General features: G+C 38.0%; 3 protein-coding genes and 1 long non-coding RNA gene across 5 annotated transcripts in view; 3 read left to right on the top strand and 1 right to left on the bottom strand.

Annotated features, from left to right (window-relative positions):
• Window positions 1-238: 238 nt before the first annotated feature.
• On the top strand, window positions 239-19,370 carry LOC310724204 (uncharacterized protein; the record flags this gene model as incomplete). The annotated part of the gene is made up of 6 exons (XM_083537947.1): window positions 239-368; window positions 514-551; window positions 700-782; window positions 873-909; window positions 19,025-19,311; window positions 19,359-19,370. The coding sequence occupies exons 1-6, from the start codon at window positions 331-333 to the stop codon at window positions 19,368-19,370; spliced, it is 495 nt and encodes a 164-aa protein (XP_083394073.1). The 5' UTR covers window positions 239-330.
• Window positions 3,051-14,978, bottom strand: LOC310724116. Of its 2 annotated transcripts, none has more exons than XR_014532953.1 (3): window positions 14,857-14,978; window positions 12,496-12,556; window positions 3,051-3,345 (listed from the first exon to the last, which is right to left on the bottom strand). It is a non-coding gene; the product is annotated as an uncharacterized lncRNA (long non-coding RNA). The 2 variants fall into 2 exon arrangements; XR_014532954.1 differs by having other exon boundaries at window positions 12,496-12,517; window positions 14,833-14,978.
• Window positions 19,371-19,389: 19 nt separating the features above from the next.
• On the top strand, window positions 19,390-21,988 carry LOC310724052 (little elongation complex subunit 1-like). The gene is made up of 6 exons (XM_083537819.1): window positions 19,390-19,792; window positions 19,941-20,101; window positions 20,886-21,076; window positions 21,304-21,404; window positions 21,499-21,588; window positions 21,715-21,988. The coding sequence occupies exons 1-6, from the start codon at window positions 19,684-19,686 to the stop codon at window positions 21,891-21,893; spliced, it is 831 nt and encodes a 276-aa protein (XP_083393945.1). The 5' UTR covers window positions 19,390-19,683; the 3' UTR covers window positions 21,894-21,988.
• Window positions 21,989-25,994: 4,006 nt separating this feature from the next.
• The window catches only part of LOC310724205 (little elongation complex subunit 1-like), a gene marked incomplete at its 3' end in the record, with an annotated part of 61,106 nt that continues 59,887 nt past the window's right edge, over window positions 25,995-27,213 (top strand). The window contains exon 1 of the mRNA XM_083537948.1: window positions 25,995-26,904. The remainder of the gene's footprint in view (window positions 26,905-27,213) is intronic.

Consider the following 27,213-nt stretch of genomic DNA (forward strand, 5'->3'; position numbering starts at 1 on the left):
TAGTCAAAGTCTGTGTTATTGTTGTTTTATTTTATTTCTGACCAAATGAACGAAATGAACTAAATGATTCAAAAAAGATTAGTTCATTTTTATGAATGAGATTCAAACAACCAAGTCACTAAAATGATCCGATCTTCTCATCACTTTTAACAAGATCACTTTTAACGCGACGGCGCGTTGATCCTAGAAGCCCCGCCTCTCTGGTATCGTCCCAAAGCCACGCCCCCTTTCCATGGAAACCAGTACACAAACGATTTATTTTTCTGGCGACAGAACGATCAAAACTGTTTGTGGGTAATATTCAAAATATATAATATAAACACTTTATACATGAAAAGCTTGAAGATGCAGGACAACAACACAAACAAGTAAGTTTTCTTTTACTGTTTTTACTTTATTTATACTGTTTATTTTCCTGTAATATCACATTCCCAATGCATTATCTATACTGTGTCATAAACTGCACACAAACATCTAGTGTTCTGTCTGAATCTTTTATTTTATTTTTCACAGAAATGCCGGTATTAAAAACCAGCTTCAGGCACTTAAAGGTGGGTAGAGTTTTGATGCTTCTGCCTTCAGTGTGTAAGACAGTACAAGCACATTATTAATGCATGATACACTTCTGTCAAATAAACATATAATGTGATTTGTGTGATCCAAACACCTTTTCATTTCAATTTGTAAATCATTGGACAGATGAAAACACCAGTCAACATTTGGTTATGCAAGGCCTGAAAAACAAATTCGAAAGCCTTGAGAAAAGCATTGGCTCAACGGAGGTATTTTTTAATTTCAAATGCAGATGTAATTGAACTTTTAGTGAGAACTGTGACTAAATGAAACTTGTTTTTGATTTTGAACCTCAACAGGAAAAACTCTCCAAAATAAAAAACGAGTTAAACAAAGGTAATACTGAAATCTATCTGTATATTTTGAAGTGCGACTTTAATAAACAGGTTATTGTCATTACAGAGAAATGCAATGCTGTGTGTGTGTGTGTGTGTGTGTGTGTGTGTGTGTGTGTGTGTGTGTGTGTCAGATGTCAAATCTCCTCTCCCAGGAAATCAAACCCAGACAAACCTGAGAGCAAAGAGAGCTGCACCAGACATGCCACCACCCAGTGCTGCTAAAAAGCCTCGACTTGATGCTGCAGCTCACAAACACACAACACAATCCCTCATCACTAGTGCATTAGAGACACTGCAGGATTCCTGCTATGATGTTTTATCTCCAAACTGGATTGATGCACTACTTAAAGGAAACTGTGAACTTCCTTCTCTGACAGATAAGGAAAAATCTGTCATTTCCAAGTTTTGTGTAAACGAGGTCAGTGATTATCTTCTGTTTTATTTAGTGTGCATTCAATTCTTAGCTCTGGATTTAAGCTTTTAAAAATCAATCCATAATTCACTGGTCCTGATGTTCTGAAATTGAACAGTAGATTTGATTTGTCATGTAAAAATGTTTACTTCAGGTTTTGGTTTATGCAGTCTAGTAGTTTTCCTAAACCTAATCTACCGTCAAGTCTTCACTCCCTAATATTTGTTTTAAATGCATGACTTGAATACATGTTTGATTTAGTTGGATGTTGGTTGATCTTTTTCTTCCGTCTCATTTAGTCGTTAGCAGAGACGTTTCTGAAAGTGGTTTTGGAGAAGATCAAGGCGGAGAAAGAGTCTATGGGACATGAACTCCTGCAGTCTCTCTGTAGGGTTTATGTGGGATTGTGTCAAAAGAGAGGAGACTTTTATAAAGCACATGCCCTCGCCTACAGATTTCTTAAAGAAGGTGAGATTATATTGATATTTCATTACATATATCCTAAAAATAATATGGACAATGATACAAAAAAGCCAATTGTGTTCTGTTTTTGGTTTTGTATTTCTTTCTATACAGTGTATTTTTAATCTGTGGTATCATTTTGTTTCCTTTGCAGACTTTTCCGAAGCCCCAAAACTGATAATGGTCATGGTGACAGCATGGCCAAGTGTTTTCTCCCTAAACAGCCCTTTATGCAGAGCCATTCACATCGTGTGCAAAATGAAGGCATACGGAAAGATTTATTACTTGCTCAGCAAATATCTGCACTGGCATACGGTAAGTAGCTGATTCTCATCACAACAGTCATTAAACATTTTAATAGACTTTTTTTTATGTCTTTTACTGCATTCTTCACTTAACTCAAGTGTTAATGACACTGTTGATGACAAAAATGATCAGATCAGTGCAATAAAAATAAGAAAGTAAAATAAGAAAATAAATCTGTATTTCATAATATATTAATTAAGGAAGTGATATAGAACCATGTGACACTGTGATCACTACTAAATAAACAAAGAAACAAACTAACTAACCTCAAATTACATACTCCAGATAATTACTGCTATTCCAGAGCATTATTTATCCCTGCTACCTTCTAATACATAAAACCTTTAGTAACATGTGCTATTTTGCATGCGTATTTAAAATCATGGAGTCATTTGGATGTCATTTTCTAGGACTCCTCCTTACATAAGAGTAATAAATAGAGGTTATAAAAAGAGCAGAATGCACAGTTAGAACTCTACCTCAGTATTCCAAGCATTTCAAGCATCAACCTTTCAGTTTTCATAATATTATTGTAAACATTGTTTCATTGATCTGGTTTTTGAAGAAAATATGTATTTTCTGCCAGGAGCCTCCAGGAAACCTCTACAGAGCCATCACCAGCACACTAAAGGCTCTTCTGGAAGACACAAGTCTGACATTTCAGAAGAGCAGTTGGTATGGTGATGATCTCTGTCCTCCTGCCTGGGACTACGTATTCAGCCTGGACCTTCTCTGTGCACAACTGGGCTGGATTTGGACCGTCACCCATGTTATACGGTACTGAATGTAAAACTGCTTCAACGTGTTTAATTCTCATCTTTCTAGTTTTTTTTTTAACATTTGATACTGGCAAACATGCAAATGTAAAACTCATATGAGACAGTGTGTCCCAAATACTGCAAATCTTCCATTCTTGTTGCATAAACTAACAAATGATGGTACAAGCACATTGACTATTTAATTACTGCCACAAAACACTTAATATATTACATTTTCTATTTATTAGAAAGGGTGTGTTGCTCATCTTGAAAACTCGGCTGTTGCAAACACAACCAAAGGAAACACAGTTCAAAAACGTCTCTGTAGCAGCAATATTCAGGCTACTTGGTAAGTTTCTTGTAAATCCTGTTTTAGAGCACTATCTCTCATATTTTCTGGATTCTTCTGTTTTTCACTCATGTTCTTTGTCCATCTCAAACAGGGCGACTTGGCCAACAAGGCCTGAAGGAGAATCTGGCAGCATCAGTCGAAGATCTGGGAAAAAGCATAACTGAGTTCGGGAGACAAAAAGGTATCACTAAAGGATCAAATAAACAAGTCCTCTATCAATCTTTATCTTTATTCTCTGATTTTTAGTTCTCTATCAACAGGAAAGTGCTTCAGCAAGTCTTAATTTTATGATGGATTTTGTGTGCAGATTTGCCGTGGGAGGTGCAGCTCGCTGTGGTTTATGCCACTCATGATCTGGCACCCAGCAACCCCAAAGTCGCTCTGAAGTCTTTGAAATCATGGAAGCAAAACCTCACAAAGCCCGTTCCTCCAGCCGTCACCAAGTGCCTAAAGCAGATCAGCTTCCTCTGTTCTCACATAAAGCCAAAAAATTAGATCACTTTAAATCAATTATAATGGATTGAATTTCTAGCATTGTATATTTTTGTAAATAAAATAATAAAATACATAATAGATCTGCACAGTGTTATTGATTGTCTCTTTACAGTGGCGGATGGTGCATTTCACACCCAATCACCCTCTTAATAACATCTATATGATGCCAGAGCTGTAGAAACCATCATTATTATACAGCATATAATACATGCAGGATAAAAGATTCTGCAGATTCTTGTGCATTTTCCTTGCATTACAGTTTTGCTGGCGTTTTGAAATTAAGGTCAATTGTGTGTTTTTGTACAGATTCTACAGGAATGAAGATGAAAAAGTATAAATGGCTCATGAAAAAGCTTAACAACTGTTTTAAACTGTTTGGGTTGACCTATATAGTATATAATGTCCTTTATACTGAAAATACTTTTAATTGTAATTAACATTTAATAATTTTTACAATACTAATTTTATTAATGCAATTAATGAAGTGCGCATTTATCCATTTTTTTTTAAAAAAGAGTCGAAATTAAAAACCTTTAACCCAACACACATTTATTCACAACATCCTTTCTTTTACTCAGATATTGTTAGATTGTGTGTGTATATATACAGTGGTACCTCGACATGCGAATGCCCTAACATACAAGTTTTTTGAGATACGAGCGTTCACTCGGTCGATTTTTTGCTCTGATACGCGAGCAAAAACTTGAGATACGAGCTCGAGACGCCGCTGCAAGAAGGCAAATCAAAGCCAGAAAGTGAAGATTGTGAGGAAATTAAGATAGTGTTGCATTAGAGGGAAAATGAGAGCTATTTCTTTAAGGCTACTATCTCTGGGTATTGAAGTCTAGAGTAAAATGCATTATGGGTAGTGTAGTGAGGGAAAGAAGTGTGCGGGCTGGATGTTTTTCCTGTGTCAAGTCAAGTCAAGTCAAGTTTATTTGTATAGCGCTTTTCACAACAGACATTGTCTCAAAGCAGCTTTACAGAAAACAACAGTGAAGGTAAATGGTGTGCGTTTGTCCCTGATGAGCAAGCCGTGGCGACAGTGGCAAGGAAAAACTCCCTTAGATGATATGAGGAAGAAACCTTGAGAGGAACCAGACTCAAAGGGGAACCCATCCTCATATGGGTGACATCAAGAGTTTGGTCATACATCTTTCAACAATACAGAACAATTTGTGATCATCATAGATCCAGCATCAGCTTCTCCATGCCAGGGCCTTTAAACACTCGGCATCTACTTCTCCATGATCATCCATAGGTCCATAATCTTCACGAGGTGGGACGTGACTGGAGCTGGCCAAACCTCAGGATGCCTCGGGATGGGGAGAGAAAGAGAAGCAGTGGAGAGGAATTAGCGTAGCTGCTGTTCATGATATTAACAGCACAAGTTGATAATGTGCATGTAATCATATATTCTGGAGCACAAGGTTGTGATGTGATGTGTGTGATGTGTGTTATGTGTAGGCTTTGCTAAAAAGATATGTTTTTAATCTACACTTAAACTGGGAGAGTGTATCTGAACCCCGAACACTGTCAGGAAGACTATTCCAGAGTTTAGGAGCTAAATGTGAAAATGCTCTACCGCCTTTAGTGGACTTTGCTATTCTAGGAACTACTAGAAGCCCAGAGTTTTGAGATCTCAGGGAGCGTGATGGATTGTAGCGTGTTAAAAGACTGGATAGATACATGGGAGCCAAACCATTTAGTGCTTTATAAGTGAGTAGCAGTAGTTTGTAGTCTATTCGAAACTTAATAGGAAGCCAATGTAGGGACGATAAGATTGGGGTTATATGATCGTATTTTCTTGACCTAGTAAGAACTCTTGCTGCGGCATTCTGAACTAACTGAAGCTTGTTTATTAATGATGCAGGACATCCACCTAGTAATGCATTACAGTAGTCTATTCTAGAGGTCATAAACGCATGGACGAGCTTCTCTGCATCTGTGTGCGATTTATATGATTTGTGTTCTGCAGTGCGGTCGGTTAATCCAAGTTTATCCACCTGGGAGTTATATTATACTGTAACCCTGCGAATCTATCTTCATAAAAACAAGTAAAGTGGTATGCATCGGCTAATGTTGTCCATCTCATCATTCCACGAGCATGAATTAATGAGTTGTTACGCTGCCGCCGGGAAAAGTTTTCTAAAGTTTTGTCTAAAGTTTTCGTTAGCTCAAGTCGTCTCATCTCCAAGGAAAATACACTGAATAAAACCTTTTATATCTTTACATTCTCTTTTATTATGTTATTATACAAGATTTGTCATTTATAAATAATTTTTTCTTATTCAAAAACACGTAACAAAAACAACTGGGGTGGCATTTTGGGGGCTGGAACGGATTAATGGCATTTCAATTAATTTCAATGGGGAAATTTGCTTTAAAATACGAGCAATTTGACATACGAACAAGGTTACGGAATGAATGAAACTCGTATGTCGAGGTACCACTGTATACCGTAATTTCCGGACTATAAAGTGCACCCATATATAAGCCGCACCCACTGAATTTTACAAATATTTAAATTTTTAACATTAATAAGCCGCACCTGTCTATAAGCCGCACTAGTCTACACTAATGTACTTTACACAGGCTTTAATGAAAGACACATTACACACGGTGTAACGGGTGAAATATGTTGCGCTTTCTTTAGGAGCATAGCGGTATTTTGGGAATAGCCTGGCACTGCATTTTCTGGTATTACTGCTTGTGTTCAAGATGAGGATCATGTCCTTATTATTTTCTGATGCTCATTTCTAAGTTTATTTGACTAACCCATAACGCTGTTGCCAAGAAAAATAAAAAAGCACGAGTTTTGGAAACCTGTCTGTGCTTATATGATTTATGTTGCTACCGAGCTCTCCCTTCACCCAGACTCAATGCATTACAACGGCTTGTATCTAAACAGTAGCCTACCAAGAAAGTCATTGTTCACTGTCTTCCTCCTTCCTTTCACAACTATTTCTCTCGGGGGTTTATCTTTTGGCATCGTTGTGCGTTTAATAAAATTACCCGATGGAAGTTTTTTCTCCCGAAGCTGTGCAGCTCAGAACACAGGTGAGATGCGTTTTTTCATTTCCGTTCGGAAATTTCATTGGTTTAATGTTATGGGGTTTAGTATTTTGGCTTAAAGTTCGTGAAATCGTGAAAAACCCAGGAAAAATAGAGGCGATAAGCGGAGGCGAACGGAAAACTAATTTTTTATTTGACTATAACTCATGCACACTACGTATCCCTAAACTTTACAATTTTAGTTTTACAAACTTTTTCTTTTTTGCTTATTTTAATTTTTGTCACAATCGTCGCTTTCTGGCTTTGATTCGCCATCTAGCAGCGGCGTCTCAAGCTTGTATCTCAAGTTTTTGCTCGCGTATCAAAGCAAAAAAATCGACCGAGTGACCGCTCGTATCTCAAAAAACTCGTATATTAGGGCACTTGTATGTCGAGGTACCACTGTGTGTGTGTGTGTGTGTGTGTGTGTGTGTATATATATATATATATATATATATATATATATATATATATATATATATATATATATATATATATATATACATATATATATATATATACACAGTGAGGAAAATAAGTATTTGAACACCCTGCTACTTTGCAAGTTCTCCCACTTAGAAATCATGGAGGGGTCTGAAATTGTCATCGTAGGTGCATGTCCACTGTGAGAGACATAATCTAAAAAAAAAAAATCCAGAAATCACAATGTATGATTTTTTTAACTATTTATTTGTATGATACAGCTGCAAATAAGTATTTGAACACCTGAGAAAGTCAATGTTAATATTTGGTACAGTAGCCTTTGTTTGCAATTACAGAGGTCAAACGTTTCCTGTACTTTTTCACCAGGTTTGCACACACTGCAGGAGGGATTTTGGCCCACTCCTCCACACAGATCTTCTCTAAATCAGTCAGGTTTCTGGCCTGTCGCTGAGAAACACGGAGTTTGAGCTCCCTCCAAAGATTCTCTATTGGGTTTAGGTCTGGAGACTGGCTAGGCCACGCCAGAACCTTGATATGCTTCTTAAAGAGCCACTCCTTGGTTATCCTGGCTGTGTGCTTCGGGTCATTGTCATGTTGGAAGACCCAGCCTCGACCTATCTTCAATGCTCTAACTGAGGGAAGGAGGTTGTTCCCCAAAATCTCGCAATACATGGCCCCAGTCATCCTCTCCTTAATACAGTGCAGTCGCCCTGTCCCATGTGCAAAAAAACCACCCCCAAAGCATGATGCTACCACCCCATGCTTCACAGTAGGGATGGTGTTCTTGGGATGGTACTCATCATTCTTCTTCCTCCAAACACGTTGAGTGGAACTATGACCCAAAAGTTCTATTTTGGTCTCATCTGACCACATGACTTTCTCCCATGACTCCTCTGGATCATCCAAATGGTCATTGGCAAACTTAAGACGTGCCTGGACATGTGCTGGTTTAAGCAGGGGAACCTTCTGTGCCATGCATGATTTCAAACCATGACGTCTTAGTGTATTACCAACAGTAACCTTGGAAACGGTGGTCCCAGCTCTTTTCAGGTCATTGACCAGCTCCTCCCGTGTAGTTCTGGGCTGATTTCTCACCTTCCTTAGGATCATTGAGACCCCACGAGGTGAGATCTTGCATGGAGCCCCAGTCCGAGAGAGATTGACAGTCATGTTTAGCTTCTTCCATTTTCTAATGATTGCTCCAACAGTGGACCTTTTTTCACCAAGCTGCTTGGCAATTTCCCCGTAGCCCTTTCCAGCCTTGTGGAGGTGTACAATTTTGTCTTTAGTGTCTTTGGACAGCTCTTTGGTCTTGGCCATGTTAGTAGTTGGATTCTTACTGATTGTATGGGGTGGACAGGTGTCTTTATGCAGCTAACGACCTCAAACAGGTGCATCTAATTTAGGATAATAAATGTAGTGGAGGTGGACATTTTAAAGGCAGACTAACAGGTCTTTGAGGGTCAGAATTCTAGCTGATAGACAGGTGTTCAAATACTTATTTGCAGCTGTATCATACAAATAAATAGTTTAAAAATCATATATTGTGATTTCTGGATTTTTTTTTTTTTAGATTATGTCTCTCACAGTGGACATGCACCTACGATGACAATTTCAGACCCCTCCATGATTTCTAAGTGGGAGAACTTGCAAAATAGCAGGGTGTTCAAATACTTATTTTCCTCACTGTATGTATATATATATATATATATATATATATATATATATATATATATTATATATATATATATATATATATATATATATATATATATATATATATATATATATATATATATATATATTATATATATATATATATTACACATTAAAACGTGGAGGAAAAAACCCACCAACCTCATTACAGGACCTTATTAAATGCTGTAACTGACTACGTGACCGCTAGGCTACACACAGGGTGGGTGATAATGTCATTCTATTTACCAAAAGGTTAGTGGTTCAAGCCCACCCAGGGATGTAATAGTGGCTTTTGTTAGACACCAAGTGCTGCCATGCTATACACCAACCTGAGCTAAGAGTGAGTGACTGTTACTGGCAGGGTGGTGCATCCTAAAAAATGCTTTCAGGATTGTTTTTTAAGCAGCACAGTGTGACAGGTGCTTGCAAAATCTTTTTTTAGTCTCATGATGTTTCGACTGAGAGCTAGCTGCCCTGTTTGCCAAAAGTGAGGTTATTAACACTTGTAGTCACATAAACACATAAGCGAGGACTAGTCAAGTCAAGTTTTTTTTTTCAAGTTTATTATTAGTGCTTTTCCTAATAGACATTGTCCCAAAGCAGCTTTAGAGAATTTAAGAATTAAGGTGAATTATGTGTATTTATCCCAGATGACCAGCCTGGGGCAAAGAAAAAAAATTGATATTATGAGGAAAAACCTTGAGAGGAACTAGACTCAAAAGGGGAACCCATTCTCATTTGGGTGACATCAAAAGTGTGATTATAAATCATTAAAACAATACAAAACACCATGGAGTGAGAACTAACATGAGCACTGGAATGTAAGATTATGAGTAATGCACGTTCTACAGTCCTATACAGTCAGTTGAGGTTATGGAACCAGGAGCTACTAAGCAACTCATATAATAGCTCAACATTTAAGATAATCATAGATCCAAAACCAGCTTCTCCATGCCTTTAAACACTCAAAGAGGTCCAATGTCCAAACACTACATGAAGTTGAATCTAGATGGCGCTGGAACGTCTCTAGATGGTTCGGGATGTTTGCGAGTTTGGCATCTACTTCTTTAAGGGTCTATAACCTTAATGAGGTGGAACAGGACTGGAGCTCACGCAACCTTGGGATGGGTAGAGAGACAAAAGCAGTGGAGGGGAATTAGCGTAGCATGGTCAAACGTACTGAAGCACAAGTGCTCTACCACCTTTAGTGGACTTTGCAATTCTAGAAACTACTAGAAGTTCAGAGTTTTGAGATCTCAAAGAGCGTGACGGCTTGTAGTGTGTTGGAAGACTGGATAGATACATGGGAGCCATACCATTTAGGTAAGTAAATGGCAATCATCTGTAGTCGATTAGAAACTTAACAGGTAGCTAGTGTAGTGATGATAAGATTGAGGTTGTGAGAACCTTGTGAGAACTCCGGCTGCTGCATTCTGGAATAACTGTAGCTATTTTATTAATGAAGCACGACAACCACCTAGTAATGCATTACAATAGTCCAGTCTGGAGGTCATGAATGCATGGAGTAGCTTCTCTGCATTAGATATAGACAACATGTTTCTTAGCTTAGCAAGATTTCTAAGGTGGAAGATGCCAGTTTTTGTAATATGGGTGATATGATTTTTAAAAGACAAGTTGCTGTCTAAAATAACTCCCACTTCTTTTACTGTTGAGCTAGTATTTACAGTACATCCTTCTAAATGCAAGTTGAAATGCTGGAGCTTCTATGTACTGTGTAGTCTTTTGGGCCGGTGAGCAAACTGTCTTATCATTAAGACATTTATCAAATGTCTTATGAGAAATTAACAAAAGAAAGTTATGCCTCATCTTTAAATTATTAACACGTTCAGTTGACCTGGTAAACTGAGCTAATCCCAGGCCTTCTAATAATATTTCCCAATAGAAGCATGTATATTGTGAAAAGCAGGGGTCCCAGAACTGAACCTTGTGGCACCCCATATAACTTGGATTAACCTGGATATTTAAATAGTGAAATCTACAAAATGGTAACCATCTTAATGCCTGTCCCTGACTGCCGATGTAATTTTGTAGGCGATCCAGGAGAAAATCATGATCTATAGTATTGAATGCAGCACTAAGATCTAGTAAAACTAACAGAGAGATGTTGCCTTGGTCTAAAAACAGGTCATTTGTAATTTTAACTATTGCAGTTTCTGCTATGATAGAGCCGGATACGTGACTAAATCTCTTCAAAGATATTGTTTTCTTGTAAGCAGGAGCATAACTGGGCAGAAACAATCTTTTCTAGAATCTTAAATATAAATAGAAGGTTTGAAATGGGTCTGAAATTTGATAGTTCATTTGGGTCCAAATTAGGTTTCTAAATTAGGGGCTTAATAACTGCAAACTTGAGGGGTTTAGAGACGTTTAAGAAGAGAATTGAGAAGAGGCTCACCAGCTGTATGTAACGCTTCTTTCAGTAGTTTAGTTGGAATTGGATCTAACAGACATGTTTTGATTTGGCTTTGGTGATAAGATCACACGAAGTCCCATACTGAACTTGTAAAGCATTGTAATTGTAATTGTGGAGCTTTAGGTGAGACTGGATCTCGAGATGCTGTCAGAGGATGGACCTCCACAGTTGTGTTTCAAATACTTAAAATTCTTTCAGTAAAGTCTCACTACTAAACTGTAATGGAAGTCTCTTTTCAGATATCTGATTTGTTGTTCATTTAGCCACTGTACAAAAAAGGAACCTGCCATTGTTTTGGTTGTTTTCTTTGAGTTTTCTCAGGTGCTCTGCTCTAGCAGCGTCTGTCTGTAGTTTGTTTAGCGTCTGTCTGTAGTTGAGCATTCTCTCTTTATATGCAATTCTAAAAACCTCCAATTAGGATTTTAGCCATTTTATCTCCAGATTATGGGCTGCTCCCTTAAGGGCATGAGTATGACTATTATACAATGGTGCAGGTGTTTTTTCTCTAAGCTTTTTTAATCGGATAGGGGCAACTGAGTCTAATGTGCTAGTGAGGATAGTGCCTATGTTGTTAGCCATTTCGTCAAGATCGTTAGCATTGCTCTACTGCTCGGTGTGTACAGTATGAGGTAATGGTCTGTAATATCATCACTCTGAGGTAAAATTTCTATATCAGTCACGTCTGCTCCGTGGGATATTATTAATCTAGCGTGTGATTAAAACAATGAATCGGTCTAGTTATTTAACTAGGTTAGTTTAAGTTTATTAAGTCTGCAAATGATATTCGTGGGGCATCATTTATATCATCTACATGAATAATAAAAATTTTCTACAAGCAGCACTTTATCAAAATTGACCAAGAGGTCTAAAAGAAAATGAGCAAAATCTTGAAGAAAATCAATGTGGAGCCCTGGGGGTCTACTGTACACAACATTAAGAATAAGCACTTCAAATAATTTAAACCTGAATCCTAATCTTTGACTAACATGAAGAAGGGTGCTTTAAACGGTTGCTAGACCACCCCCATGACCAGTCTGACAGGGATCTTGTAGTGTATTTATTTCTTGATCTTAAAATAAGGTTTCTATAAAACTACCTATATGTGTACTTGTATCTTTTTGGTTTGTTGTACAACAACTACCATCATTGTGAATTGCATAATGTCTTACCAGTCAGATGGAGTGCAGCATCCTGAAGATGTTGTCTGATTGGAATCCCACTACAATTCTGCTGGGGAATGAGCAAAAAAGAATCAGGGAGGTAAAACCAAGGACGCTCCCAGAAAAAATTCCTGTTATCAACAAAGGGTAGTTTGTGTTCTCGACACCATGACTGTAGCTATTAATTTAAAGCAAAAAGTCTACTGAACCGCTCAATTACTCTCTGTTATGTAGGAAGCGGTCCATGACTATGAGCCTCATTGTGGGTGATGTGCTACAAACTTTGGAACAGTCTTCCTGACAGTGTTCGGGGTTTAGACACACTCTCACAGTTTAAGTGTAGATTAAAAACTTATCTTTTTAGCAAAGCCTACACATAACATACGTCTCACATCATAACCTTGTGCTCCAGAACATATGATCACATGCGCATTATCAACTTGTGCTGTTAATATCATGAACAGCAGCTACGCTAATTCCTCTCCACTGCTTCTCTTTCTCTCCCCATCCCGAGGCATCCGGAGGTTTGGCCAGCTCCATTCACGTCCCACCTCATGAAGATTATGGACCTATGAAGAAGTAGATGTCGAACTCGCAAACATGCCGAACCATCTAGGGACGTACCAGTGCCAATCGGATCCCACTACATGTGTGGAGTTTTGACATTGGACCTCCTGGAGTGTTTAAAGGCTCTGGTATGGAGAAGCTGGTGCTGGATCTGTGATGATCACAAATGTTGAGCTTAGTAGCTCCTAGTTTTATAACCATAAAGACTGTATAAGACTGTAGAAAGAACATTACTTACAATCTTATACTCCAGTACTCATGTTAGTTCTCACTCTCCAGTGTTCTGTATTGTTGAAAGATTTATGATCAAACTCTTGATATCACCCAAATGAGGATGGGTTCCCCTTTTAAGTCTGGTTCCTCTCAAGGTTTCTTCCTCATAACATCTAAGGGAGTTTTTCTTTGCCACAGTCGCCATGGCTGCTCATCAGGGATAAATGCACACCATTCACCTTGACTGTTGATTTCTGAAAAGCTCCTTTGAGACAATGTCTGTTGTGAAAAGCGCTATACAAATAAACTTGACTTGACTTGACTTGTCTCAACTAGAATAAGGAAAAGTCTCTCTACAGGATCTCCATTTGCCTCAGCCTGAAGTCGTTCGTTCCAGCATGGAGGACAACAGCTCATAAGATCTTGTTCATTATCAGGATCAGTTACCTGCGCAGCAATGTAGAGAACATGAGCACCAGGAAAAAAACAACATGCAAGTGTACATACTTAGTGTTACAGTCTACTGCTCATCAACTTCTACATACTCAGTGTTATGATCTAATGCATATCAAACTGTACATACCACACAGTATTACAGACTGATGATCAAGGAACTTTACATACTCAGTGTTATAGTCTACTACACATGTTACTGTACATACTCAGTGTTACAGTCTACAGTCTACAGTCTACTGCAACTATAGCTGTACATATGCAGTGTTACAGTCCACTGCTAATACAACTGTACATATTTAGTGTTACAGTCTACTCACTGCTCATGGAACTGCACATACTTAGTGTTACAGTCTAGTGCTCATTTAACTCTACATACTCTGTTTAATCTACTGCATGTTTAACTTTATATACTCCATGTTACAATCTACTGCTCATGTAATTGTACATACTGAGTGTTATAGTCTACAGCTCTTCTAACTGTGCATACTCAGTGTTACAGTATACAGCTAATGCAAGTGTACATACTCAGTGCTACAATATACTGCACATGTAACTGTACATACTGAGTGAATGTTATAAACTATATTAATCACAGAGGGAATTTCACTGTGAATTCATGATTAGTTGTACATACTACTCTATACCCACTGTACATAGTGTTATACTCTTAGTAAAACCTGCCATCATTGTGTACTATTTGTTCTACAGGGTGGACTATCCGCCTCCACATAGAGCACAAGTGACACAATGAGTTTTGGCGTCTCTATGACGTCACCGTATTGTTAAAAACCAAGGACGCGGAGCAGCAGCCCACATACTACCTTCTATTAAGTGTCAAACTTCTCCACCACGCAACTCACCGCGATCAATTTCAACTTCAAAAGTGTCAACACACCAGCGGTATTTACCCCAAAACACGTTTTGGATCTATTCCTACAATGATACACGTTCACGAATCTGATCTTCAGTTTAATTGATTTCATTAATGTTCGCGGATTCATCGTTAGTCACGTGCTAGTCAAGTGCTCACCCAGAACATCCGGGAAGCTCTATCTAGCATGAAAGTAGTTTAGCTTCAGTAAACTTCCTAAATCTTAACGTCACATAAACACGATCATTAATAATTAAAAATACCTTTAGTGGCTGTAAGTAAAAGCATCAGTCCAGTGAGTAAAAGAGCATAAAGACCGAACCGGCAAAATCCCGAAATCACACAGGAGCTAAACTGCGTGCGCCACGCCCCCAAAGCCACGCCCCCTTCGTAATGGAACCATGTAGACAAATAATCTTTATTTTTTTGCCCAAAGAAAGTTACAAGTTACGCAAACTGAATTATACAATTAACTTTCAACAGTAAACAGAACAAAAAATTAAGTAAAAGATATACAGTATAAGCAAACAACAAAATATAATTTAAATAACACTAGACAGACCAACAATCAAATAAAGCAATAAAGGAAGGAAAAAAAAAAACCCTAACTAATTAGAAAAAACCCACAATGTATCATTAATAAGATCTGAGTGTCGAGAAAATAACAGAAGATTTGTGTTTTTCTATTAGATCAAACTTGTTTAAAAGGTTTTGTATTTCACAGAGGATAGGCAATATTTCAGGCAGTGATTTCGAAAATGTACAATTGTGAATATAGAACGTAGTCATTTTAACATGAAACTAAAAGAACTATGAATAAAATTATAAATGTAATTTTCAAGTACCACATCACAAGTAAAAAAAAGATGAGGAATACATTTTTCTGTTGGTTGCAAAATGTACAAAGAACTGTAATGTTCAAATTTTTTACAAATATGGAATTAACAGGTTAAATACAGTGTAATATTTGAAACTGAACTTCATTAACCTTGTTTGGAATAGGATATTTGTATGAAATGAGCTACGTTTATATCCAGTTTATTTTATCAATTATTTAAACCCAAAAAAAACTTTTTTGAACGTTCTTGTTTAGGTTATGAATTGTTTGGCGTATGTGTTTACTTGTTACAGGTAAACAGCACCTGTGGTTGGTTTGTTGTACTTAGTTACTATATCTGTCAGGGATCCACCTGCCACGCCCCTTTTGGTGGCTCACTATGCCTCCGCTCTCCCTAGAGCTCCAGGTTTAACCACGCACACCTGGAGCTTATTATCACTCATGCCTCCACTTTCTCTAAAGCTCCAGGTTTAATGATGCACACCTAAAGCTGATCATCACGCTACCCGCTCCTACATAAACCCCTCACTCACATTCACTCCCTGTTCGTTATTGAATGTGTTGGACTTTATGTGCGGTCTATGTTTCTGTGGCTGGATTGCCACACAGGACTCTATTTATCCGTTTCATCTGGACTTCTCAATTCCGTATCGGCTGCGCTTCTCCTCCCCGTGCATCTCGGGTCAGCTACGCTTCCCCAAAACGCACCTCGGACTCTCTCAGCCGAAGGACTGCCGTGTGCATGCGTGCGTGTGCGCGTCTGTGTGTGTGTTCGTGTGTATCTCACTCTCTCATTCTCATCAATAAACCTGAGTGAGCTTATTCCAGCGTCCGCCTCCTGTTTCACTCGCACCCTGACAATATCACACGCACCAAGATGAGATTTATAAAGTTGTAACAAGCCACTTGGGATAGCATTGATCACTGATTTTGTATTCTCTAAACAAAATGGGAAATTCATGGTTGTTTTTTAATTGTTCATATGTAAGTAGAGAACCTGAACCATCAAGTATATTACTGGCATTTCTTCTCTTGGCCATCGACTGTGAGTGACATCACAATAAACAGAGTGACAATACAGTTGCAAATAGACTTTACTTTTTCACTTAAAATATGGGAGTCACTGCATTTACTTGCAACAAAGCAAACAGTAATGCAAGATTTGCAATTGTTTTGGATTATGTCAATTTATTAATTCCTTTTGAATATTGTACGTAATAATCTTCCATAATACATAAAAAAAAAAAAAAAAAAATATATATATATATATATATATATATATATATATATATATATATATATATATATATATATATATATATAAATATATATAAATATAAAAAATGAAATGTAAGTATTTGAACACCCTGCTATTTTGCAAGTTTTCCCACTTAGAAATCATGGAGGGGTCTGAAATTGTCATTGTAGGTGCATGTCCACTGTGAGAGACCTAATCTAAAAAAAAAAAATCCAGAAATCACAATGTATGATTTTTTTTTTTTTTTTTAACTATTTATTTGTATGATACAGCTGCAAATAAGTGTTTAAACACCGGAGAAAGTCAATGTTAATATTTGGTACAGTAGCCTTTGTTTGCAATTTCAGAGTACAAACGTTTCCTGTAGTTTTTCACCAGGTTTGCACACACTGCAGGAGGGATTTTGGCCCACTCCTCCACACAGATCTTCTCTAGATCAGTCAGGTTTCTGGCCTGTCGCTGAAAAACACGGAGTTTGAGCTCCCTCCAAAGATTCTCTATTTGGTTTAGGTCTGGAGACTGGCTAGGCCACGCCAGAACCTTGATATGCTTCTTACAGAGCCACTCCTTGGTTATCCTGGCTGTGTGCTTCGGGTCATTGTCATGTTGGAAGACCCAGCCTCGACCCATCTTCAATGCTCTAACTGAGGGAAGGAGGTTGTTCCCCAAAATCTCGCAATACATGGCCCCGGTCATCCTCTCTTTAATACAGTGCAGTCGCCCTGTCCCATGTGCAGAAAAACACCCCCAAAGCATGATGCTACCACCCCCATGCTTCACAGTAGGAATGGTGTTCTTGGGATGGTACTCATCATTCTTCTTCCTCCAAACACGTTGAGTGGAATTATGACCCAAAAGTTCTATTTTGGTCTCATCTGACCACATGACTTCTTTCCATCACTCCTCTGGATCATCCAAATGGTCATTGGCAAACTTAAGACGTGCCTGGACATGTGCTGGTTTAAACAGGGGAACCTTCCATGCTATGCATGATTTCAAACCATGACGTCTTAGTGTATTACCAACAGTAACCTTGGAAACGGTGGTCCCAGCTCTTTTCAGGTCATTGACCAGCTCCTCCCGTGTAGTTCTGGGCTGATTTCTCACCTTCCTTAGGATCATTGAGACCCCATGAGGTGAGATCTTGCATGGAGCCCCAGTCCGAGAGAGATTGACAGTCATGTTTAGCTTCTTCCATTTTCTAATGATTGCTCCAACAGTGGACCTTTTTTCACCAAGCTGCTTGGCAATTTCCCCGTAGCCCTTTCCAGCCTTGTGGAGGTGTACAATTTTGTCTTTAGTGTCTTTGGACAGCTCTTTGGTCTTGGCCATGTTAGTAGTTGGATTCTTACTGATTGTATGGGGTGGACAGGTGTCTTTATGCAGCTAACGACCTCAAACAGGTGCATCTAATTTAGGATAATAAATGTAGTGGAGGTGGACATTTTTAAGGCAGACTAACAGGTCTTTGAGGGTCAGAATTCTAGCTGATAGACAGGTGTTCAAATACTTATTTGCAGCTGTATTATCCAAATAAATAGTTAAAAAATCATATATTGTGATTTCTGAATAATTTTTTTTTTTTTAGATTGTCTCTCACAGTGGACATGCACCTACGATGACAATTTCAGACCCCTCTATGATATCTAAGTGGGAGAACTTGCAAAATAGCAGGGTGTTCAAATACTTATTTTCCTCACTATATATATATATATATATATATATATATATATATATATATATATATATATATATATATATATATATATATATATATATATATATATATATATATGTGTATGTATGTATGTATGTATGCATGTGTATGTATGTATGTATGTATGCATGTGTATGTATGTTTATGTATGTATGTGTATTGGTGTTACTTCTAACTAAATATTTCCTTTTCTTTTCCACAGAAGGGCCAGTGTTGAAACCCAGCTTCTGAAACTTAAAGGTGTGTTTAGTTTTGATGGTTCTGCCTCCAGTGTGTAAAAGCATGTACATTCTTCTCCAAAAGTATTGGAACAATAAGGCCAGATTTATTTTTGTTAAATGCAGAAAGAGTTGCCAATGTAAACATCCTAATGAACCTAAATGTGTAACAGTCAGAAGTTTGAGTCTGGTAAACAGAGACCTGACAGTTTCTTGTACAGAGTTATAAAATACTAAAAGTAAAGGAAAATAATTTTACAGAATTTAACAATATGGAGAAAATATCATGAATGTGGAAAAAAAAATAAGATTTTCCAAACATAATAATATAAAGATCTTATTATGGTGTGTTCTCGTGTGTGTTCTCGTGTGTGTTCTCGTGTGTGTTCTCGTGTGTCAGATGTCAAATCTCCTCTCCCAGGAAATCAAACCCAGACAAACCTGAGAGCAAAGAGAGCTGCATCAGACATGCCACCACCCAGTGCTGCTAAAAAGCCTCAACTTGATGCTGCAGCTCACAAACACACAACACAATCCCTCATCACTAGTGCATTAGAGACACTGCAGGATTCCTGTGATGATGTTTTATCTCCAAACTGGATTGATGCACTACTTAAAGGAAACTGTGAACTTCCTTCTCTGACAGATGAAGAAAGACTTGTCATTTCCAGGTTTTGTGTAAACGAGGTCAGTGATTATCTTCTGTTTTATTTAGTGTGCATTCAATTCTTTAGCTCTGGATTTGAGTTTTCTCATTTTTAATAGTCAATCCATAATTCACTGGTCCTGATGTTCTGAAATTGAACAGTAGTTATTTTTTGTCATGTAGAAATGTTTACTCCAGGTTTTGGTTTATGCAAAGTCTAGTAGTTTTCCTAAACCTAATCTACCGTCAAGTCTTAACTCCCTAATATTTGTTTTGAATACATGACTTAAATACATGTTTGATTTAGTTGGATGTTGGTTGATTTTTTTTTTTTTTTCTTCCGTCTCATTTAGATATTAACGGAGACATTTCTGAAAGTGGTTTTGGACAAGATCAAGGCGGAGAAAGAGTCTATGGGACATGAACTCCTGCAGTCTCTCTGTAGGGTTTATGTGGGATTGTGTCAAAAGAGAGGAGACTTTTATAAAGCACATGCCCTCGCCTACAGATTTCTTAAAGAAGGTGAGATTATATTGACATTTCTATACATATCTACTAAAAATAATCTGGACAGTCATACAGAGAAGCCAATTGTGTTCTGTTTTTGGTTTTGTATTTCTTTCTATACAGTGTATTTTAAATCTGTGGTATTATTTTGTTTCCTTTGCAGACTTTTCTGAAGCCCCAAAACTGATAATGGTCATGGTGACGGCATGGCCAAGTGTTTTTTCCCAAAACAGCCCTTTATGCAGAGCCATTCACATCGTGTGCAAAATGAAGGCATACGGAAAGATTTATTACTTGCTCAGCAAATATCTGCACTGGCATACGGTAAGTAGCTGATTCTCATCACAACAGTCATCAGAACAGTCATTAAACATCGTTTTTCACCTGGATGTTTAATGTGTTTTACTGCATTCTTAATCTACTTTTGATTTCCAATGTATATGTCATCTAGGGTTAGGGTTAGGGTTAGGGGTTAGTTTTTCATGTAAATTCATTATAAATTCATATTGAATTAAATCAATAAGTATTTAATTTTTTTCTTCAACATTCAAGCAAAAAGTGTTACAGGACATCACTATTTTAGACTTTTTTTTTAGTGTGAGTAAACGCTGATAACCAGCAGCAAAGTAACTGCACTTAACTCCAGTGTTAATAACACTGTTTATGACAAAAATTATCAGATCAGTGCAATAAACATGCAAGCAAATAAATCTGTTTCATAATATACTAATAAAGAAAGTGATATAGAACCATGTGACACTGTGCTTAATACTGAATAAACAAACTAACTTTGTGCCTCAAATTACATACTCAAGTACTATTCTAGAGCATTATTTACTCCTGCTACTGTCTGATACAACTTAAACCCCTTTAGTAACGTGTGTGCTATTTTGCATTTGTCTTTAAAATCTTGGGGTCATTTGGAGGTAATTTTTTAGGACTCCTCCTTACCTAAGAGTTAATAAATCGAGGGTACAGTTAGAGCTCCACCTCAGTATTTCAATCATCTGCACCTGTGATTGTTTGTGACCTTTCAGTTATGATCATATTATTGTAAACATTGTTTCATTGATCTGGTTAAAAAAAAAAAAGATGTATTTTCTGCCAGGAGCCTCCTGGAGACACCTACAGAGCCATCAGCAGCACACTGAAGGCTCTTCTGAAAGACAAAAATCTGACATTCCAGAAGAGCAGTTGGTATGGTGATGATCTCTGTCCTGCTGCCTGGGACTACGTATTTAGCCTGGACCTTCTCTGTGCACAACTGGGCTGGATTTGGACCGTATCCCATGTTATACGGTACTGAATGTGAAACTGCTTCAACGTGTTTAATTCTCATCTTTCTAGTTTTTTAAAACATTTAATAGATGCAAACCGGCAAATGTGAGACTCATATGAGACAGTGTGTGTCCCAAATACTGCAAATTTTCCATTCTTGTTGCATAAACTTACAATTGATGTTACAAGAATGTTGGCCATTCTGTTACTGCCACAAAAACACTAATGTCAAATGTTTCATTTATTAGAAAGGATGTTTGGCTCATCTTGAATACTTGGCTGAAACAAACACAAACAGAGGAAACAAAGTTTAGAAATGTCTCTGTAGCAGCAATATTCAGGCTACTTGGTAAGTTTACTGTAAATCCTGTTTTAGAGCATTATCTCACATTTATTTCTGGATTCTTCTGTTTTTCACTTATGTTTGTTGGCATCTCAAAAAGGGCAACTTGGCCAAAAAGCCCTTAAGGAGAACGTGGCAGCATCAGTCGAGGATCTGGCAAAACGCATCACTAAGTTCAGGAGACAAAATGGTATCACTAAAGGATCAAATGAACAAGTTCTTTTGTCAATCCTTATCCTTATTTTTTTATTTTAAGTTTTCTATCAACAGGAAAGTGTTCAGCAAGTCCTAATTTTATGATGGATTTTGTGTGCAGATTTGCCGTGGGAGGTGCAGCTCGCTGTGGTTTATGCCACTCATGATCTGGCACCCAGCAACCCCAAAGTCGCTCTGAAGTCTTTGGAATCGTGGAAGCAAAACCTCACAAAGCCCGTTCCTCCAGCCGTCACCAAGTGCCTTGAGCAGATCAGGCAATTCTGTTCTCAAACACAATAAAAAATTGTATCACATTAAATAATGTTTAATAGATAACTTTCTATAGCATTGTATATTTTTGTACTTGAATTATTAAAATACATTATAGATCTGCACAGTGTTATTGATTGTCTCTTTACAGTGGCAGGTAGTGCATTTCACATCCAATCCTATGCATTCAGTCCCAATTAATGCAGTGCACGTTTCTCCATTTACATTAAAAATATAACTTAATAAATATTATGAAAAAGAGGCAAAATTAAGATCCTTTAAAACAACACATTTATTCACTACGTCTTTTCTTTTGCTCACATAAAAAAATAGAAAAAATGGGAAAATTGGTTTTATTTTTCCCTTTCCCTTTTCTTCCATTTTTCTTATTTCCTTTTTTTGCCACTTCCCACCAATTAAAAGACTAGTGTTCTCCAGCTTTTGTTGCAATCAGTCAGGGCTTTCGGCTGTTAACCAAAATGTTGGTGGTTCGAGCCCACCCAGGGATGTAATAGTGGCTTTTGACACCAAGTGCTGCCGTGCTGCACACCAACCTAAACTGAGAGCGAGTGACTGTTACTGGCAGAATGGTGCGTCCTAAAAAATGCTTCCAGGATTGTTTTTTAAGCAGCACAGTGTGAAAGGTGTTTGCAAAATCTTTTTTTAGTCTCATGATGTTTCGACTGAGAGCTAGCTGCCCTGTTTGCCAAAAGTGAGGTTAATAACACTTGTAGTCACATGAACACATAAGCACAGCCTAGTCAAGTTTTTTTTTTTTCCAATTTTATTATTAGTGCTTTTCACAATGGACATGGTCTCAAAGCAGCTTTACAGAATTTAAGAATTAAGGTCAATGATGTGTATTTATCCCAGATGACCAGCCTGGGGCAACTGTGGCAAAGAAAAACTCCTTTAGATGTTATGTGGAAGAAACCTTGAGATGAACCAGACTCAAAAAAGGGAACCCATCCTCATTTGGGTGATATAAAGAGTGCGATTATAAATGTTTAAAACAATACAAAACACCAGGAAGTAAGAACTAACATAAGCACTGGAATGTAAGATTATGAGTAATGTCCTTTCTACAGTCTTATACAGTCAGTTGAGGTTATTGAGCTACTGAGCAACTGAAATATTGAATGAAACAGCTCAACATTTGAAATCATCAGAGATCCAATAACAGCTTCTCCATGCCAGAGCCTTCAAACACTCAGAGGTCCAATGTCCAAACAATACATAAAGTTGGATCCAAATAGCGCTGGTACAGTCATGGCCAAAATTGTTGGCACCCCTGAAATCTTTCCAGAAAATCAAGTATTTCTTACAGAAAAGTATTGCATTAACACAAGTTTTGCTATACACATGTTTATTCCCTTTGTATGTATTGGAACAAAACAAAAAGAAATGGAGAGAAAAAAGCAAATTTGACATATTGTCACACAAAACTCCAAAAATGGGCTGGACAAAATTATTGGCATCCTTTTAAAATTGTGAATAAATAAGATTGTTTCAAGCATGTGATGCTCCTTTAAACTCACCTGGGGCAAGTAAGAGGTGTGGGCAATAAAAAAATCACACCTGAAAGCAGATAAAAAGGAGAGAAGTTTACTTAGTCTTTGCATTGTGTGTGCCACACTAAGCATGGACAACAGAAAGAGCAGAAGAGAACTGTGTGAGGACTTGAGAGCCAAAATTGTGAAGAAATATCAACAATCTCAAGGTTACAAGTCCATCTCCAGAGATCTAGATTTGCCTTTGTCCACAGTGCGCAACATTATCAAGAAGTTTGCAACCCAATGCACTGTAGCTAATCTCCCTGGGCGTGGACAGAAAAGAAAAATTGATGAAAGGTTGCAACGCAGGATAGTCCGGATGGTGGTAAAGCAGCCCCAAACAAGTTCCAAAGAATTTCAAGCTGTCCTGCAGGCTCAGGGAGCATCAGTGTCAGCGCAAACTATCCGTCGACATTTAAATGAAATGAAACGCTATTGCAGGAGACCCAGGAGGACCCCACTGCTAACTACAGTTTGCCAAAATGTACTTGAGTAAGCCAAAATCCTTCTGGGAAAATGTCTTGTGGACAGATGAGACCAAGATATAGCTTTTTGGTAAAGCACATCATTTTACTGTTTACCGAAAACGGAATGAGGCCTACAAAGAAAAGAACACAGTACCTACAGTCAAATATGGTGGAGGTTCAAATATGTTTTGGGGTCATTTTGCTGCCTCTGGCACTGGGTGTCTTGAGTGTGTGCAAGGCATCATGAAATCTAAGGATTACCAAAGGATTTTGGGGCGCAGTGTAGGGCCCAGTGTCAGAAAGCTGGGTTTGTGTCTGAGATCTTGGGTCTTCCAGCAGAACAATGACCCCAAACATACTTCAAAATGCACCCAGAAATGGATGGCAACAAAGCGCTGGAGAGTTCTGAAGTGGCCAGCAATGAGTCCAGATCTAAATACCATTGAACACCTGTGGAGAGATCTTAAAATTGCTGTTGGGAAATGGCACCCTTCCAATATGAGAGACCTGGAGCAGTTTGCAAAGAAAAAGTGGTCCAAAATTCCGGGTGAGAGGTTTAAGAAACTTATTGATGGTTATAGGAAGCGATTGATTTCAGTTATTTTTTCCAAAGGGTGTGCAAACACATATTAATTAAGGGTGCCAATAATTTTGTCCAGCCAATTTTTGGAGTTTTGTGTGACATTATGTCAAATTTGCTTTTTTCCCTTTTTTGTTCCAATACACACAAAGGGAACAAACATGTTTATAGCAAAACGTGTTAATGCAATACTTTACTGTGATAAATACTTGATTTTTTGGAAAAATGTCAGGGGTGCCAACAATTTTGGCCATGACTGTATGTCTGTAGATATATGTTTATAGGCTCGGCATCTACTTCTTTGAAGGTTCATAATCTTCATTAGGTGGGACACAACTGGAGCTGGCGCAACCTCAAGATGCCTTGGGATTGGTAGAGAAAGAGAAGCAGTGGAGGGGAATTAGCGTATCTGCTGTACATAATATTAGCTGATAATGTGCATTTGATCAGATGTACTGGAGCACAAGGTTATGATATGTGCTATGTGTAGTTGCTAAAAAAAATACATCTTATTCTGTGATTAAACTGAAAGAGTGTGTCTAAGCCCTGAACACTGTAAGGAAGTTTAGGAGCTAAATGTGAGAATGCTTCACCGAATCTTTGAATTTCAATCTATGTCTAAATGTACAGCATTAAGAATAAGAACTTCAAATGATTTGGAACCTGAATCCTAATCTTTGACTAACATGAAGAAGGGTGCTATAAACGATTGCTACACCACCCCCATGACCAGTCTGATGGGGCTCATGCTTATAGGCATATCCTGATGCTGTGGACACATTAAGACCATTGTAATCATTTGGTTTAACTTTAGAACTTTGTTATGTTTACTTATTGGACATTTTGCTGTTTTAACAGTAATAAGATTATTTGTGGTTCTTGTAGTGTATTTATTCCTTGATCTTACTATAAGGTTTCTATAAAAGTAGCTGTATGTGTACTTGTAACTATTTGGTTTGTTGTACAACAGCTATTATCATTGTGAATTGCATGATGTCTTACCAGTCAGATGGTGTGCAGCATCCTGAAGATGTCTGATATTTTTAGCTGCCGCTAAAATCCTGCTGGGGTGCAGGCCATCAGGGCCAAAAAACCTAGACCACTCATAGGAATAATTCCAGTTATCAACAAAGGGTAGTTTGTGTTCTCGACACCATGACTGTAGCTTTTAATTTAAAGCAAAAAGTCTACTGAACCGCTCAAATCCTTGCTATTATATGGGAAGCGGTCCTGACACTATGATCCTCATCGTCGGTGATGTGTTGTCTCAACAAGAATACTGAAGTCCCTCTTCAGGATCTCCATTTGCCTCATCCTGATGTCATTCGTTTCAGCATGGAAGACGACAGCTCAGAAGATCCCTTTAAATATCACGGTACCTGTGCAGCAATATAGAGAACACGAGCACCAGGAAAACAGCAAATGTTTGTACTCAGTGTAACAGTCTACTGTTTATGTAACTGTACATACTTAGTGATACAGTCTACTCCTCATGGAAACGTACATACTCAATTTTACAATCGACTGCTAATGTAACTGTTTATATTCAGTGTTACAGTCTAATGCTCATGTAATTGTACATACTCAGTGTTACAGTCTTTTGCTCAAGGAACTGTACATAGTCAGTGTTATAATCTACTGCGCATATAACTGTACATCAAACTGTACATATCAGTGTTACAGTCCACTGCTCATGTAACTGTACATACTGAGTGTTATAGTCTTATATGTTATTGTCACTTTATTTATCCCAGAGGGAATTTCACAGTGAATTCATGATGAGTTGTACATAATGATCTGTAACTGTACATACTACTCCATACCCACTGTACATAGTGTTATACTCTTAGTAAAAGCTGCCATCATTGTGTACTATTTGTTCTACAGGGTGGACTATCCGCCTCCACATAGAGCAGGGGTTTTCAACTGGTTCTGTGCCAGGGACCACTATTCTTACCTGTTAGTGGGATTTCTGGGCGTGGTGACTTCCACACAGTCTGTCTATTCGTGGTGATATAGTGGTACATAGTGACAGCCTCATATCATTCTCTGGTTCTAGCCTTGCCCTGTACTGGTTCTTTAGATATGCCAGTGTGGAAAAACCGCTGTCACAAAGGTATGTAGTTGAAATATTCTGGAAATGTTTGGAAAAATAAATTATGGAAAAAAAGTGATTTTAATAGTGAAATTATGTAGGCTGTCACGGACCACATGCAATGCCGCCGCGGACCACCAGGGGGCCGCGGACCACCGGGTGAAAACCCCTCACATAGAGCACAAGTGACACAATGAGTTTTGGCGTCTCTGTGACGTCACCGTATTGTTAAAAACCCAGGACGCGGAGCAGCAGCCCACATACTACCTTCTATTAAGTGTCAAACTTCTCCACCACGCAACTCACCGCGATCAATTTCAACTTTAAAAGTGTCAACACACCAGCGGTATTTACCTCAAAACACGTTTTGAATCTATTCCTACAATGATACACGTTCACGAATCTGATCTTCAGTTTAATTGATTTCATTAATGTTCGCGGATTCATCGTTAGTCACGTGCTCACCCAGAACATCCGGGAAGCTCTATCTCTAATGAAAGTAGTTTAGCTTCAGTAAACTGTCTAAATCTTAACGTCACATAAACACGATCATTAATAATTAAAATTACATTTAGTGGCTGTAAGTAAAAGGATCAGTCCAGTGAGTAAAAGAGCATAAAGACCGAACCGGCAAAATCCCGACATCACACAGGAG

Source organism: Silurus aristotelis (assembly GCF_946808225.1).
Source record: "Silurus aristotelis genome assembly, chromosome: 3".
NCBI lineage: Eukaryota > Metazoa > Chordata > Actinopteri > Siluriformes > Siluridae > Silurus > Silurus aristotelis.